We start from the raw sequence: 17,949 nt of genomic DNA, 5'->3' as shown, positions 1-17,949 counted from the left end.
TTGATTTAGCGCAATGGGCGTAAAATATGATTTGTCTCAAATAGATTTTTATGTTCAATAGTTTTAGCAGCTGATCATTTGCGCCACTGAGTTGTGAGATATCATCAAAATAATACAGCTCACCAGATTTTCAGTTTGGCTAAATTCGATCTTCAGTTTCTATCTTGAGTTAACAACTTCATACTTAAGTAAATATGTTATAAACATAATAAAAAATAATTTTATCATAAAATTCGGGATTGTTAGACTTTCTAAACCTAACAAACTCTCTATTTTTTCTAATAAAAAAAGTTAGATAAATAATGATTTCACGTACATATTTCTCCCCTTCATTGAGTGAATCAAGGCATATTTTTAATCAATTTAAGCACAACAATTTTATGCCTCTCAATATTTAAAATCAATATCTCCTTTAAAATTTTAATGAGTTCCTCCCTGTGTCTCTGAAATTTTGAAATTGATAAATGTACAGTGAGAACTAATCAATTTTCTTCATAGCTCATTTTCTATCACACCACACTTGGTACTAATTTAATGATTAAATTGCTTTTCCTCGAGCATGATCAAGCTTCAAATTTTATATCACTGAGATCCTATAAAGTCTAGTTTGCAATGCAAAAAGCGATTCGGTATTTTGACACTCGAGCAAGGAGTTATGCCATTTTTCCTGCTGCTGCTACAAGCTGTCAAAAAATTGAACAATGAATATATATGTTTGAAAAATATGAATTTTCGAATTTAAAATATCAAAATCAGTTTCAAATGCTTATTCAAGAATAATCGGCTTTGATACCACTTGACATGATCGACCTTAGGATAATCATTGAGCTAAAATAGCTCGTTTCTTAAAATATTATACAGCGATAAATTAAATCGAGTTTGTTTTTCAAACCAAGCGGAAGATACTCAAAATAATTATTCGTAGAAATCGAATAAACATTTTAGTTAAATATTTAAATATTTAAAATATATGCAAGTTGAATGTAATATTTTTGGTTGAATCATTTTACCAACATTGTTATGTAATATTTTGGTATTTGAAATACACATAAAATGTTTCAACAATCCGCATCTTAAAAATAGTATGAATAATAAATAAATGTGATAAGTAAATATATATGAATTTGTTTATGGATATTCAGATTTTATCAACTCCTACATCGCCAGTCTTTTCCTTGGGAATGCTCCACTAGAATACTTTGATTTATAAAATTCTTTGTACAAATCAATTTCAACTGAGGACATATTATCCTTTGTCTAATTGAAACTCCTAGCATACTCTCGATTTTAGGCTGTAACTTCACAATTCACATGATGTTTAATGTCTTTTATGTCAAGACTACAAACACAATTTTTAACGTCTTTGCATGAAGACTCGTTCATCTAAACTTTGAAGCTCAAATCTCATGTATATGTATGAGTAATTGCATGCGAGGATTTTTACAGTGTATGTATAAAATAAATGTATCATCACACTTGAGTTTGCTCTCATTCTAGCTAGTTTCTTCATGTAAGTTTCCCATACTTTGAATCTCTTTCAAAGTTTGTATTTGATCTTCAAAACATTGTATTTATAAGGTCCAAAAATTATATATATGTTAGACATAAGAATATGACCGTTTGGAAAGTTTTTATACTGATTCTGATATTGAAATGGTCATTTCTATTTTGCTGGTTACTTTTTCCGAGCCTTAAAATTAAGGCCTGTTGCCAATTGAGTTCATCAGTTAGATCGAGCATCCACTTGGGCAAACTTATAAAATTTATTTTCGCACATCGTGAAGAGACGTATCTCAAATTTGAGTGAAAATGGCCGAAGGAAGAAAAAGGGCGTGATGAACCTCCAAATCTGCATAAATAAATACACTAAATAAAATAATAAATTTACCTTAAATATTTTGAAAATATCTGATTAGAAAAAAGATAATATTTCGATTATCGTAGAGTTGCAGGTGATAGGCACCTGTGGTCAGCAAACAAACCACGAAATATGTCTTTGTCACCAAAGGCAGAGAGTTATAATATCTGTTTTTTTTTTAATATATATATATATATATATATATATATATATATATATATATATATATATATATACACACACACACACATATATATACATGATTTAATCGTAATATAAGTCGAAAATTAATAATAACATAAATTGATAATCTCAACTTAATAAATCTAAGGTATTGTGGTCGATAAGATCTGATTGTGGGAGACAATAAATCGATCGATCTCCGATTTTTAGTCTTCAAATACGTGATATTCATATTCGAATCTAAAGTAAAAAAAAAATAGATTTAATATTGTTGAAGTATAATATTTGTAGGTTAGGTTTAACTAATCCTATGCATTGAGTGTGTATCATTTTGTATTATACTACTTGGTCCACACCCTAAAAGAAAGAAAGCCTATTTCAATTCCAAATTTATCATACCAAGCCAAGATTAATATTCTTGTTGTTTAAAAAAAGGGATTAATATTCTTTTATTATGTTTGAATCGGGTCCAATTATTTTCAAGAAAAGAAAACAATCAAAAAGGAAAAGAAAATGGGTCACATTCATAGACTCTCATTTTGAATGGCAACCGATACAAGTTGAATATCGTGACCAAGTCCCAATTGATTGAAGGAAAATGCTAATCAAAGACAAAATCGAGCCATCAGGTAAAATAATATTCATTAAAATGAGAGATTGTACGTATTTTTTTCGATTATCTCAAATATATACTTAGTTTTTGTATTTAATAATAATTTTTTTTATTAAGATACAAGAAATTTGAATGAATTTATTGAGAATGATATAAGAAATTTGTTTTTCCAATAATTTTTCTTAATATATGTGAAAAACAAAAAATCATATATATTTGGAACGAAGAAGTATGGTAAGTTCCCAAGGGAAATACAATTCTTATATTAAATTTATTTCTCAAGATAATTCTTCTTTGTTGATATGATATTTAATATTTAATTATGGTTTTGCTTTTCTAGATAATTATGTAAAAATTTTATTGTGATATCATTTCTTCCTTAAATTTAATTTCATATTGATAAAATTGTGTGGAATATTTGGTTTTACCTTTCTAGATATTATCTTTATGATAAAGATCTTCTAGATATAATATTTATGATAATGATTTAAATGATATGGTATTATTGATTTTGTTTCTAATAGAATTCTTGTTTGCCATATCTTATAGATTTCTTTATAGAATGATAAACCCTAGGAGAGATGAAAGCTATAAATAAGAGGTGATCAACATGAGGTGAGTGCGGACAAATAGAGAGAAGAGTGTAGAGAGAGAAGAGAAAAGAGAAAAATTCAGAGAGTTCGCGTCTATGATTTTTCGTGGAAGAGATTTTCTTGAAGGGAGTTTTCGTAGAAATAGTTTTTCGTGGAGGTGATTTTCGTGGGAGTTTTTCGTGGTGTTCTCCTCTCTCAATCATACACACTTACACGCACTTGTGCACGCCGTGAACAAGTCAAAGAAATAATCCTTAGATGGACGTGCTGTTTTGAAGAGTGCAGATACGAGGTGTTGCCTTGAATGTTGGGAACATCTGCAGACAACATGCTTAACGAAGTTGGCTGAAGATTGTTTTTGTTACTCTAGTCTTCTGGCTCACGTTTTTAGCTTTCTTGATTAAGTTTTTATTCTAGTTAATTGTTTTAGAAAGCATTTGTTTTCTCAACTTGTTGAGTAAATTGATTTTAGTCTTAATCACTAGTGATTGTTTTTGTGTAAACGATTTGATAATCTAGTGATTAATTTTTGCCATAAGGCACCGTACAAGTATAAATACTTTATAGTTGTGCATATTCAATCGTGTCCATCATATTTATATAAAGTCAATTTGTGTTACAAAATATAATTTTCCGCTGCATGTTCTGGCAAAACACTTAATTCTGATTACACACAAATTCACTATTTTACACCCTATTCTGATATTCTTATTATTTACCCATAATTGTCAAACAATATATTCTTACAAGTTCGATTTACGGGATAATTATGTAAAAACAATAACAATTACTATGTCATTAACATATGATATATTGGTAAGATATATATTTTTTGAGAATTTTCATGCAAATTTATGTATGCATCGACGTGTTGTCACTGGCATGTTTGATATGTAAGTTTCTATGTTTTATTTTATCCAATAATTGAGTGACACTTCTTACATAAGTGTCCAGAATAGTTGTACAGCGTATCAAAATTCATTCTTACCACAAATTTGTTATGCTAATTAAGCTATGCTGGCTGCATGAATCCCTCCCTGCTCGTTCGCCACTACTTTCTTCCAAAACCAATGCTCTTTCCATATCCTCTCCATCTGTTCCATCGGCACATTCTTCGTCTCCGGTAACAGAAGATAAACAAACACCGTCATCACCAAAACCCACCCCCCAAAGAAGAAGAAAAGGCCAGACTTGAAACGACAAAGCATCGCCAAGAACGTCTGCCCGACGATGAAAGTGAAAAGAAAATTTACAGCCACAGTAATACTCTGTCCCGCAGATCGGATTTCCAGAGGAAAAATCTCACTAGGGATCAACCATCCTAATGGACCCCAAGAAACTCCAAAGCCAGCTACGTATATGCAAATCCATGTCAAAACCGTGTAGGAGTTTGCTTTGCTTAATTGATTGTGGTCCTCTAGTTTAGCTGCCAGTATGCTACCGACAATCAATTGAGAAACTAGCATTGTTATTCCCCCGATTATTAGCAGAAGTCTTCTCCCGGTTCTGTCGACAACCATCATTGTTATCAAGGTTGTGGAGGAACCCACAACCCCGGTAAGCACTGAAGACATGAGGGAAGCACTTTCACCCAAACCGATTGTCCGAAATAGTATTGGAGCATAGAATCCAATCACATTGATTCCTGTTACAATCTGAAAAAATGGGATTGCTATCGACATCACGAGTTGAGGCCAGTAGTTCCGCTGGAGGATGATTTGGTATTGGTTTTTTTTGGTCTTTGGAACGTCCCTTGCTTTGACAAGATCTTCTAGTTCTGCGTGGATATCATCTGTGCCTCGAATTCTTTGCAGTACACGTTTTGCTTCCTCATAGTCGTTTCTTCGTTGCATGATGCTGTTTGGTGTGTCTGGTAGAAAAAGTGCTCCCAATGTCAAAACTGATGCTGGAACTGCAGCCATGGCGAGTGAAACTCGCCATCCCCACCCACCAGTGATTTTTTCGGTACCGTAGTTAATAAGGCTTGCTGCAAAGAACCCTATACCTAGACACAACTGGAAACCATTACTGATCGCTCCTCTGTGCTTAGGCAGCGCCATTTCGGAAAGATACAATGGGACTGCCTACAAAACAATCCCGAATATAGTCAGATATACTAAGACGAATTTCGCAGCAAACATTTGGTCAGTGTATCGAAGAATGCAACACTTAGTGTAACAGAAGATCTGAAATGATTTAGATCCACCTGATTAGTGAAACCCACACCAACTCCAAGCAGGACTCTGCCAAAAATCAGCATGTACATATTGGCGGCAGCACCATTAAGTGCTGCACCAAGAAGAAACGCAGCACCTCCAACAAGCATGGATGTTTTTCGTCCAAATGATTTGGTGACAAATGAGGCAAAAAGTGAAGTGATCAAGCCAGCTAAGTATAGTGAAGATGTGAACAATGTCAGCAACTGGCTGTCAAATTTACAGTAGTTGCTGATATCTTTGTCTTCTATCATCCTGGTGTAGACTTTTGAGAAGAACATCTTCAGGAACGGCTCCATAGATGTCACTCCACCTACAGGTTAAGGATGCCACTTTTTTTCTCATCATACCAACATCGAAAAATCGGATTAACAAAAGCAAACAAGAACAACTTATGCTATTCAAGCTGTGGTTTTATGTCAAAACCGAACTTTCTCTGTTCGAAATCTTAGTTCCACCCTTCTTATAGAGATGAACAGTCTTTCACTTCTTCTTAACAGAAATCAAAGCTTCAAATCTTGAAAACATCCAACGATATAATCTCTATACAACAATTTACAAAACCATGAAATGAAACCAGAGACCGAAACACTGACACGGTGACACCAACAACAAACCACCCAAGTTCTGGAACTGCATAAAAATTATCTTTACACACACTTATTGTGTGAAAAACCCAAGTTCAAGAACTGCACAAAGCAGAAAAAACTGGATTCTATCTTCTCCACAAGAAACAAGCGAAAGTGATTAATCTTTACATTCAAATAGCAAATGAAACCCAAGTAATCAAAGCTGAAAGCTGTTTCATCAGCAGAAACCTGAAACTCCGATATCATAACCAAAGATGAAGCCTCCCATGGCTGCCACTGCACAGGATAAGATCACAAATATAGTAATTCTTCCATTGTAATCCCCTGCTTCACCTGTAATCACAAAGCCCGCCGCCATCTTTCTCCAAGTTTCTTGCACAGCATCGCATATACTAATATATACCTATAAATATACATGTGCTAGCTTTCAGACTTGCTGCAGTAATGGTTGACTGAGGACAACCAACGTGATCCATTGGTAGACATTATTCGTGTCACCTCCAAATTAACCCAATTCAATTCAAATAAATAAATAAATATATAAAGTGAGTAGGGATCGTTATCAAATAGCGGAATTAAAATAAATTGATTATATAATTTATATTCAAATATTCACCAAGTAAATTCAAGTTCTATATATATATATATATATATATATCAAAACAACCCGAACACGTACCTAAAAAATTGACTACCCGATTTTGCGGTTGGAAATTTTAGGCGTAAACACCCAAAAAACAACCCCTCCACTGCATGAAAACAAACAAATAAATAATATTTTTAAAAGAAATATTTTTTTCGCTCAAAAAATGAGTTTCTTTTCCTACTTAAGTTGTAAGAACAAAATAAAATAAATAATTTTCGTTACTGATGTATCCAAACACAAAGTTACTCCTTTAAAAAAAAATTACAAATGGAGAACTCGGTTTAATAAAGTAATTTTTGAAATAATTACTTTTTGTATTCAATTTAACTCATTATTTTTTCTGGAAAAAATAATGACCCACTATTTTGAAATAGATAATGAAACCAAATTTCTTTTTTTGCTGATTCGAGCTCTATTCTAATTTAGCCAAAATTTATGTAATCTAATTTAAAAAATTTAGCTCCATTTTTTAGTGAGACCAGTCCGTATGTTAATTTTTTAATATTTTAAATGTATAATATTAATATTATATATATATATATATATATATATATATATATATATATATATATATATATATATATATATATCACAAAATTAGAGTAATTTTTAATCTATAACACTACTAATATAAAATGAATTCATATTGCGATTCTATTGAAATATCATATATGATTTTGACTGCACGAGTGAAATTGTTGAGCAAAACAAGCACCACTGTACAATGGAAATCCATTAGATAATGCAACTAAATAACAAGTCGGTTCACAATTTTTTCGAGTTATTTCGATTAATATTTATATTAAACTTTGATATTGTCGAGCCTAAGCAGATTTTGAAAATGTTTCAACGTATGCATTTCAACCCAAACACAAGTCGATATTATTTTATTCGATAACTTACGAGTAATTATTCGCTAACTTAATATATATTTTACTATTTTTTTATATAGATATATCAAAAACTAAATGAATCCCTTGAGGCATAATTTGAAGATTTACGTGGTAGTGTTTCGTAATTTAGTTAAAATCAAATCCATTCAGGCAGGGGCGGAGACACATACTTGTTTAGTCCGTGTGGCCCAATTTTTTTTTTTTAAAAATATATATGTAAATTTTGTATAATTTCGGAATAATATGATATTAGCCCGACAGATCAATTTAAAATATTAAAAAATTCTAGGGTTTAAAATTCCAATCCAGACATAAGCATATTTCTGGCTCCGTCACGCATACTGAGAACCTAAATTCTTATATATACTCGAATCCAGCTCAAACTTAAATAATTAACTTTCCTAAATTCTTATATATACTCGAATCGAGCTCAAACTCAAATAACTAATTTTTTTTAATTTTAATTCAACTGAAAATAATGACATAAATTAAACTTTATTTGATAGGTTTCTGCCCTTTTATTTAATATATATAAATATTATTTTGGACCTTATTTAATATTTGAAACATAATATACAGTTGACCGATATAGTCCTATAGATTCTACCAGCTATAGATACAAAAATAGGGATATATTTGTAAATTCGGATTATAAATCTGCTGAGGGGACCATGTCTGCAGTGCGTGTGTGTGAAGTGCTTGCAGTACCTGTTTATGTGAAAATTTTCAATTTTTTTTTTAAAAAAGACAAATTTCAGAATTTTTATATATTCAGTGTTTTTGGCTAACAAACTATAAACACATTCTTCTGATTAAATCCACTTTCATAGATCTTTTTCTCCATTGTATAGTTCAGTTTTTTCTATCCATTTTCTCTGGATTTTCTTGCATCTTCTTCTCCATACTTCACAAAATCAGCTGCATATTCTCATTCAAGAAAACCCGTCGCAGCTCCTTCCGAATCTGCATCTCCAAAAAGGTGTAATCTTTTGCTCCCAGTGAATGTTTTTCACTCCAAGAACGTGATTTTTCTTCTTTATCATGCATGTATATGCGTACAAAATCTTTATGCATATTAGGGTTCTTGTAAACAATGGCTCTTCTGCGAAGAAAAATGGATTCTTGGGCACTCGAAATCAATGGTTTGTGCTGTACTGAAGTTTTCGTTCTAGGGCTTGTTTGTTAGCACAGTAGAACTTCGTTTGAGTCGTTTGCGCCGGTTGATTTTTTCTACGTTTTTACAAAGTGGGTTCAGTCTGTTTCTGTAATCCTTGGTCTTTGATTCAAAAACAAGAGCCGAAACTTTGCTTCGAACTTGAGATTTCACAGAACTTTACAGCCTTATTTCTTGCTGTTAATATGCAAATGCATGGAGTCTGCAGCCACTGTTAATGGTGCTTATATCCAGGTTGTTTGTCTGCTTTGATTTCTATATCTGTGACATAACCTTTCTGATACCAAGCCGCAATATTAGTTTCTTTACTATACATGGAAACAATAGGTTTTTTCAGATTTTTTCAATCTGCACCTTTCTCGAAAACCCTAAATCAGCTCCAATATTTTTTCTCGTTTCTTGATTCGTTATTTGCGGAAAACACCATTAACTTAGCATTACAAAGCTTGGATTTTGTAAAAGAATAGTTGGTTTTCTTCATCCATGTTCTTATGCAGATTATGGCGATGGAAACCTATCACAGAAAACGATCCAGAAGAGCCCTCCAAAGCAACCCTGTGACTGTAAGCTCTCTCTCCTCTCTCTCTCCAACCTGTCATCTCACGCATGGTTTCGCATCAAAAAATTCCCTTTCTTCTGTTATTTCTGTCCAACACAACCGTATCAATCTCTCACGCGCTTTCACTCTCTGTGAGTTCCAATCCAGATGCATGTGTACTGCGTGATTTCATCATACTTGGAAAAATCCCAAATCTTTAAATCCGTTGTGTTGTTAGCTAAAGGAACAGCACGATCGACAGGGACTTGAATTTTTTTCGAAAAACCCTTTTGGGTCCAATATTTTTCGCGAAACGTGTGTGCCTATTTTCTGTGATCACGCACACGCACACATGTTAAAAATATATTTTTGCATAAAATATGGGAGGAAGAAACATTTTGTTCAAGTAGAAAAGACAAAAGGTGACTCTGATTTTCGCAGGAGATGGAGCCACTGGCAGAACAAGGTGGCGGAAACGACGCCGGGAAGTCTCTGTTTGCTAACAGACACCACCTCGTACCACCGCCACCAACATCCGACCACTGTACTCTCCTGCTTAAAGGTGGAGGCACTGTTTATAGTGTTCATACATAATTTTGTTCAACTTATATTTACATGAACTTGAAAATGGTATTGACAATATTTGTTTAATATCAAGAAGCTGTTTGGGTTTCGGGATTGGGTTTTATGCGAAAAAATGTGTGCTAAACCTTTATCTTTCAGTAGGAGGTGAAAAAGAGGAAGACGACATGGACAAGCATATTCAAGTGGGTGCATTTTACGAGATCGATCATATTCATTTACCCCCAAGAACTCCGGTCCAGCTCAGATCCGTCCGTGTAGCAATGGTAAGAAAATTCCATCAATGAAAATTACCCCGATCGAATATTCTTTATTTTTGGTTGTGGGAATTTTGAATAGTTATTATTTCACGGTGTTGGGTTAGGTATGCGAGAAGACAAAGCTTCATGTGGCAGTAAGGTTCCCAAGTATGGAGTCATTGAGAGCATTTTTCAGCTACAGCAAAAGTGAAACGCACCCTGCATTGGATGAGAAATTTGTGATGGGATTCGCTCTTTCTGGAAAGGTGCTTTTTCGACTTGTTTCAGAGGAGATGTTTACTGAAAAGAGGTGTTCTGAGAATTTCTGGCTGATTAGTTCTGTGGTGTGCTCGGTTAGAGATAAAGAAGATGGGTATTGCTTGTCCGAGTTGAAAGGTAATGGGATGGTAAGATGGGGGATTAGGAGGCAAGTGAAGTATTTGGGAAGGCATAAAAGTGATGGAGATGGTGATAACGGTGGGAAAATTGATGCTCAGAACTCTTCTTCAAGCTTTGTGAATGGATTTGAGGAAAAAGGGATGAGATTAAGGGGTGGTGGTGATAAGAGAGAGTTATCAGGAAAGGAAGAGGGACATGAAGAGAGTGATTATGATGTGATTAATGGCGAAGAAATAGTCAAAGAAGAGGTAAACATGAGAGAAGAAGAAGATGAAGAGAATATTGAGGAGGAGGAGGAGGAGGAGGAGGAGGAGGAGGAAAATATTCCTGAAGCTGAGTTTAATTTGAAAAGAAAGAGGTTTTCCTCAAGAAACATCAGTGTGAAGAAACGAAAGAATGAAATGATTAAGACCAAAAACCGGAAGCAGCTTGACCAGAAGAAGAATCAGGTTAAGAGAAACAAGAATGGGATCAAATTTAAAGAATCCCGTATTCTTCGAAATCCCAAAGATCGTTGGTCTGCGGGAAGGTAAGTTCGATGAATCGGTTTGTGATTGATGGATATATAATGTCTAGTGTATTGACACTGTGAAATGTTCAGGTACAAGCTTGCAGAGCAGAATCTTTTGGAGGTGATGAAAGTGAAAGAAGCAACGGCTGAGAAGCCTATTCTTCGCCCTCAACTGAGGGCCGAAGCAAGGAAGAGGATTGGCGACACAGGGCTCTTGGATCACCTCTTAAAGCACATGGCAGGCAAGCTTGCACCTGGTGGGAAAGAAAGATTTCGGAGGCGACACAATGCCGATGGAGCAATGGAGTATTGGTTGGAAAGTGCTGATCTTGTTAATGTAAGGAGGGATGCTGGGATCACTGACCCTTATTGGATTCCACCACCTGGTTGGAAGCCCGGTGATTCCCCAACCCAGGATCCCATTTGTGCTCGTGAGATCAAAATTTTGAATGACGATATTTCGAAGATAAAACGGTAAGAAGGTAATCTATGAAATATGCATTTGTGATCAATAACCAGCAAGCCATATACCCGATAGGTGTTGGGGACATCTTTAAACGTTAAGCCTAGAAAATAGAGGTCCATTTCAAAAGTGGGATCTTTCAGACATCCTCGATCGCTAGGTTGAATTAATATTTGCGAACTTTTGTCGTGTTTTGTGAACAGAGATTTGGAGTTAATGGCAACAAGAAAGCTATTAGAGGAAGAAATTATGAAGTTAAGGAGGTGATGCTAGTTAAACTTTCTTAAATATTTATCAAACGAAGCTTATCCTTTTCCGGACTTTGAAATTTATTGAATATTGTTTACAGAGAACTGGATGAACTTTCTTGTAAAACAAAGCTAGAAGAGAATCAATCAACGGCATTAATATCAAGCGGTTCTTGCAATATCAGTCAACTTGCTGTTAAATTGGTACCCCCAAAATGTGATCTAGACAAGTCACCTCTTTCAATGGTAGTTAAGATTTAGTTTCCAGTAGCTTTAGCAAGTTTACGCTATTAGATCATGTATTAAATGTTCATTATGGGATGTGCTTTTCAGGAAATGTTCAAGGAACAAATTATGGCCATCTCTACTTTTGTGAAAGAAGTGGAGGTAATAAATACTTGGCCATTAATTAATACTGCATGTGAACAAATTATAGCTTTAAATAAAGAACCGCAAGTTATTTATGATTTGAATTGAATAGCTTGCTTCCAGTTGTTGTCGTTTAGCATTCCTCAAGTTTATAATTCCCTATAAAAGAACATGCATTTCCATTTTATACAACTATATTCACTGAGCAATATATGGAATGTATGACTAAATTTTTCCTTTTTTTGTTTTAATATCAACATGTGAGCTAGTTAGTATCTAAGAAGTCTAAAGAGTGAATCTCTCACAAAAATTATAGATGAATTGCGGAGTTCAATATATTGCAGAAATATTGCAAAAAGACATTTCAATCTTGGGAGTCGCATATATATATATATATATATATAAATATCCATTAAATGCAACCATTTATTGCATGTCATAACCTTTGACTTGTAACTTTATCATTGCTTGGTTATGGAAATTTTCAATCAGAAAAAATATGGAAAGCTGATGACACCAAATGAGGAAAAAAGAAAGAGAGCAGATTTCCCATTAATGGCTCCAACAAACCAGTTTAAATCTGAAAAGGATGAGAGAAAGAACAAGCCACCTCAAGTACAAGAAATATCAACGGTGTGGGATGAAAGATCAGATTTTGGAGAGAAACCAGCCTTCAGATCATCACCATCGGCTGACCAAAAGGCAGCAAAGATACAAAGGCTGAAGAGTGGGTTCAGAATCTGCAAGCCTCAGGGGACTTTTCTTTGGCCAAATATGGTAAACAATTACTCCGCTCCTTGTGCTAACATGTTGTCCCCTCAGCCCGATCAGGTTCTTGTCCAGGTCGACGTTCCAACCCCACCTTCAGTTTCATCCTCCACCGCCTCAGCTCCTCCGCAGCTGCCTTATCAGCACCTCCTCCACCCTTCACCGCCGATGAAGCCATTGGCGGAGAGAGGTGCAGTTGCAGTTGCAGTTTCACTCCCCACCGTACCTAAAGGCACAAATACTGAGGATGTTGGTGCAAACGCTTTCTCCACAACCACCGTGATCAATCTAAAGAATCTCCCCAATAGTCCTAACCATGTCATTCCCCTTGTAAGTGAATACTATATTTAGCCTCCTTTCCTCAGTCTTATATCATATGAATCGATGATAAATATTAGAAAAAATGAAATCTTGAAATTGCCATTTGTATGTAATAATTATATATATGCACTGCAGGTGTCAACTGCTGCAAATATAAAGATATGTGAGGGTTATGTGTATGGGCCAAGAAATGCAATGGAATATGTCCAAAAGCAACAGAATGCATGCTGTTCTTCCCCAGCAAGTTTGGCTTCTGAAGTTGGAAACTGGTTGGCACTTTCTGCTCCCAAATCCGGATCTGATGAATCTGCCTAACCATGGTTAATGATTTTTTCATTTCATCATATTATGGAACTTAATATATCATTTTGCTCTTTGTTTTTTGTCATATGAAGAATTTTTGGCTTATTTTCGAATCCTATGATATATGAATCTTGTCTCATTGTGTGTGATATCATCTAGATTTAGAACATTTTATATCACATTATGTTACATCAATTTTTCATAATTTATTTTGTTGTTGATAACGAACTATGTTATCACTGTCCGGTCAGGTCGTAGGGCCCCCAAAAGCTATTCGGAATTCACACAACCTTTTTCGCAAAAAGTAACACAACTCTTTGGAAACAACACATTGTTTCATGATGTATTTTCATGAAATGATACATTGTTTCATGAAGAGTCGCGTTCGTTCTGAATCAATGTTTTATTTCTATATATATGACATCATTAATTCAAGAAAAAAACATTTAGATTTTGATTTGATTTAGTGATCACCTAAAAATTCAGAAAATTTTCATTGTATCCTAAGAGAAATTTTTTGTATCCATGTGACTAAAGCGAGCGAGAAAACATTTCTTTAAAAAAGCGTTGCAAACGTGCCTTGGAGTTCATTCACATTTGTTTTTTCGAAATAATCTCATAACACATTAGGCTAGCATGATTCTAAGACTTGAAAGTGTTTCCACTTTGATATTATTATCGCAATTAAATATATGGGATATATTATAATATGCATACATAGGCTTAACGGAATAATTGTGGGTCTAGAAAAAAAAAGGTGTAAAATTATATAAATGATTTACCTTTCACATATCTAACAATCATCTAATTAATTAAATATATTTACATTATGATATAAAATTAATTATGGAAATTCCTCCAAAGATGATTAATTCTGTAATTGTGTTTCGATGGGAATATTCAATTTTTTAAAAAAAAAATGTGTTAAATTTGAATTTCTGATTCAAATGACATTTTAGATTTTCAATAAATTATAAACATTCACCTTAAAAAAAAGACATGTCTAGATTTACAACCTTATATATGGTTGGTTTTTAATGGAACTAATGGACTAATATTTAGCTGAATTCAATTGGCCGAAAATACAAGTTTCTTGGTGATCCAAAGAAATTGGATTAGCATTATTCAGCCAAACAACATACTCTATCACGAGTTAAAATTCGTCACAAAAAATAATTGCAAAAACTTATGTGAGACACATAAGCGGATCTAGGATTTCGACAAATACGGACAAAATATTAAAAGATTAAAGACAAAAATTTCATCAGTTATATTCAACTAAACATAAACAATATATTTTGAAAAGAAAATTTCTAACTAAAAGGAATTCGACGTTCCACATCTATACAAATATTTTAAGCAATATCTCTTTAAATAAATATCATCAATACATCCGAGAGAAAATCATCATCTATTTTGCTCCAAAGCCTAGTTTTGACGATATTCATAGTTGAGAATGACCGTTCTTAAGTAACGATATAAACTGGAAGAGTCAGCAGACTCAGCACCTGATAGTTGAAAATATTTTTCATAGATGATAAATTTAAAAATAATAAAGTATTAAAAAATTAAAAGTAAATCAATTATTTAAAAAAGGAAAAAAAAACTAAGATTGGAACATAAGTTTACACGTACTGAAACTCTTGCCTTGTTATGGAGATACATGTTCTTTAATTTATTGTTGTGGACCACACACATATATATACTAAAAAAAATTAAAATTTTGGGGGGCCATGGCCTTGTGGGCCTCCATGTAGATTCGCCCCTGGTGAGACGGTCTCACGGGTCGTATTTTGTGAGACGATCTCACGTGTCGTATTTTGTGAGACAGATCTCTTATTTGTGTCATCCATTAAAAAGTATTATTTTTTATAATAAGAGTATTACTTTTTATTGTGAATATGGGTAGGGTTGACCCGTCTCACAGATAAAGATTTGTGAAACCGTCACACAAGAGACATACTCATTCAAATAATAATTCATTCAATGATAATATCGATTTTTTTTTTAAAAAAGATAATATCTATTAAGACTTAAATATTTCTAGTTTTTTCATATATTAGAATTATAAGCAATTAAATAAAAATTTAGAATAACATCACTAAAAAAATAAGTTAAAAAAATATAATACGTAAATTCAACAAATAATATTAATTGAAACACAAGTAACACGTGTACCATAAGAACTAGTATAAATTATATCTCAGATTTTGTCTGGTTTGAGAAGTCGTTGATCTAATTTTTTTAAAAAAATTATATTAAAAATATATTATTTGGTTTCTAATTGTTTATTTTTAAAAATACACATTTTTGAACATTTATGAAAACTCAATTATAAGTTCTTTGTTTTTAATAAAATTTTTTTTGAAAAAAAGGTCTTATTTTAATTTTCTTTAAACTAGAACTTGTTTATCATGCTAAGAACAATAGTATAATTAAAAGTAATAATAATATAATATAACTATTATAAAAGAGTTGATATTTATATTTTATTTTGTATTATTTATTTATTTATTATTATTTTAAATATAAAAGACGTGTCAAATTTAGTGAATTAGTGCAAAAAGTAATGTCAAATTCCATGTCGTAAGCAGAAGATTCAGCTTGCTACGATTTTCCGAATTCTCTCCAGTCCCCAATCAAAATCGCGGGGAACTTAGAGTCCTGACTCTGATTCCGGCGAATTCCGAAGATGACGCTGTCACAGAAAATCCACGAAGCGTTCAAGGGAACGGTGGAGCGAATTACGAGCCCCCGCACCGTCTCCGCTTTCAAAGAAAAAGGCGTTCTTACCATCAATGAGTTCATTCTCGCCGGGGATAACCTTGTTTCCAAGTGCCCCACATGGGCTCGGTAAAGTTCCGGCTCGTGCCCTTGATCCCAAATCCTTATTTTCATTGATTGCCATCCCGTCTTGTTTATTAATTCGCTGTTTCTCTGCTATTGAGTTAACTGTCAATCTCTGTTCTATATGGCTCTTGGCTCCTGAGTTTGATTTAACCTGATTTGAGAATGGATAATCATGGAGCTAAAATGTGAAATTGGATTTTTTTGGGATTGAGTGGAATTTAATTCGGGAGTCCAAAAAACTATCTCTAGGCCAGTAGAATGTCTACCACCAAATGCCACAAGCCACTACATTCTTGGAGTTAAGCTTAGTTTTCACCTAGATTTGTCATTTTTAATTCCTGCGTGTACTTTGCATATCTTTCTTTACCTTTTGTACTCCATTCTTACTTTGTGAGCTTTCTACTTGCAGTCCCCTGTCTACTCAGAGCTTCCTCTATAGAAGAAGAGTATGAGGCTGCTGGAGGTGAAGTTTTACTTGAGAATGATGGTTGGTTGGCAACTCATGGCTGACCTTTAGGTGTATCAATGTTTTTATTACTTTTGCGAGTATGTAATTTTTATTATTTTATGTGTTAGTCTTCCTTAACGACATTTTTCCGTGCTCACTAGAAAGCATAGACGACGTGGATTTCCCCTCCATGGAGACACTTGAAATCAGCAAAAAGAATACAATCCAGTCAATCCCATCTTATTTTGGTGGCGAGGAAGAGGAGATTCCAGATATGGCAGAATTTGGTGAAACAGACAACCTTGTCGAAAATGATCCGGTGAGTTAGGATTTCCTGGGTGTGCATAAGTGAAGTAGTTATACAGCTCCACTTGCCAAACTATTGGTGTTATTTATTATTTTTTTAAAAAAAATTGCTTATCCTTGAGCACGGTGAAGTGAGTAAAACTTTTCAGGCCTTCTGACGACACACGAGTTTACATTTCAAAAAGTATGGAAAACTGTTTCCTTTTCTGTGGCTCGTTTTAGTCAACTTCGTTTTATTGTGTATGACTCCATCATACTGTAATCCTTGAACTTGTTTTTAAATGAGGATTGAAGTGATGAAATTTTCAATGATGTGGATTGTATTCACGGTCTGGGTTTGAAGCAAGACAGTAACTAGAATATACATTAGCCAGCTGAAATGAACATGCAAAACAAGAAAATGAAGAAGACACCCCTGAAATGGATTTTCTGTACTTATGTTTGCTCCATGTGGATAACATGAAAATGTTGTTAGATGTTCATGCTTCGTTTGAATTTTGGAATGACTGTATGAAAATATTATGATGCATAATAGCAACCGTTGATAATACGATTACAATTTTGACCTTATGGTAAATGCAGGCAATGCTTCAGACTCCATACCTTGTGGCCTTTGAAGATTACAACATTCTACGAACGCGAACATATGATGTTAGCATAACGTAGGCCACCTTTGCTCTTAAAACCCACAAATGCTTCTAGTTTTTTGTACCTTGTATGATATTCTCTGACTCAGGCATGAAAAATACTACCAAACTCCCCATCAGTTGGCTTTATTTTTAATCTTCATGGATCATTTTTAATTTCTATTTAACAAAGTCAAACAATTAGTGAGATG

At 33.7% G+C, this 17,949-nt stretch overlaps 2 protein-coding genes and 1 pseudogene across 2 annotated transcripts; 2 read left to right on the top strand and 1 right to left on the bottom strand.

The window, feature by feature from the left end:
* Positions 1-4,198: 4,198 nt before the first annotated feature.
* Positions 4,199-6,542, bottom strand: LOC140841102 (hexose carrier protein HEX6-like). The gene is made up of 3 exons (XM_073208297.1): positions 6,282-6,542; positions 5,454-5,776; positions 4,199-5,331 (listed from the first exon to the last, which is right to left on the bottom strand). Exons 1-3 carry the CDS (start codon positions 6,409-6,411, stop codon positions 4,255-4,257), a joined length of 1,530 nt encoding a protein of 509 aa, XP_073064398.1. The 5' UTR covers positions 6,412-6,542; the 3' UTR covers positions 4,199-4,254.
* A 6,069-nt stretch (positions 6,543-12,611) lies between these two features.
* Positions 12,612-13,613, top strand: LOC140840435 (uncharacterized). The gene is made up of 2 exons (XM_073207634.1): positions 12,612-13,213; positions 13,340-13,613. The coding sequence occupies exons 1-2, from the start codon at positions 12,626-12,628 to the stop codon at positions 13,517-13,519; spliced, it is 768 nt and encodes a 255-aa protein (XP_073063735.1). The 5' UTR covers positions 12,612-12,625; the 3' UTR covers positions 13,520-13,613.
* A 2,471-nt stretch (positions 13,614-16,084) lies between these two features.
* Positions 16,085-17,940, top strand: LOC140841101 (autophagy-related protein 3-like; annotated as a pseudogene).
* The last annotated feature ends 9 nt before the right edge of the window (positions 17,941-17,949 follow it).

This window comes from Primulina eburnea, chromosome 9, assembly GCF_022965805.1.
Source record: "Primulina eburnea isolate SZY01 chromosome 9, ASM2296580v1, whole genome shotgun sequence".
Taxonomy (NCBI): domain Eukaryota; kingdom Viridiplantae; phylum Streptophyta; class Magnoliopsida; order Lamiales; family Gesneriaceae; genus Primulina; species Primulina eburnea.
This window is presented reverse-complemented; position numbering and strand designations above follow the sequence as displayed.

What these genes read in the sequence shown, in the direction of transcription:
- LOC140841102 (XM_073208297.1), bottom strand. Translation starts at nt 6,411, where the DNA reads ATGGCGGCGGGCTTTGTGATTACAGGTGAAGCAGGGGATTACAATGGA. An exon ending in TTATGATATCGGAGTTTCAG is followed by an intron (nt 5,777 to 6,281) that starts GTTTCTGCTGAT and finishes CTTAACCTGTAG; the next exon opens with GTGGAGTGACATCTATGGAG. An exon ending in GTGTGGGTTTCACTAATCAG is followed by an intron (nt 5,332 to 5,453) that starts GTGGATCTAAAT and finishes ATTGTTTTGTAG; the next exon opens with GCAGTCCCATTGTATCTTTC.
- LOC140840435 (XM_073207634.1), top strand. Translation starts at nt 12,626, where the DNA reads ATGACACCAAATGAGGAAAAAAGAAAGAGAGCAGATTTCCCATTAATG. An exon ending in CTAACCATGTCATTCCCCTT is followed by an intron (nt 13,214 to 13,339) that starts GTAAGTGAATAC and finishes TATGCACTGCAG; the next exon opens with GTGTCAACTGCTGCAAATAT.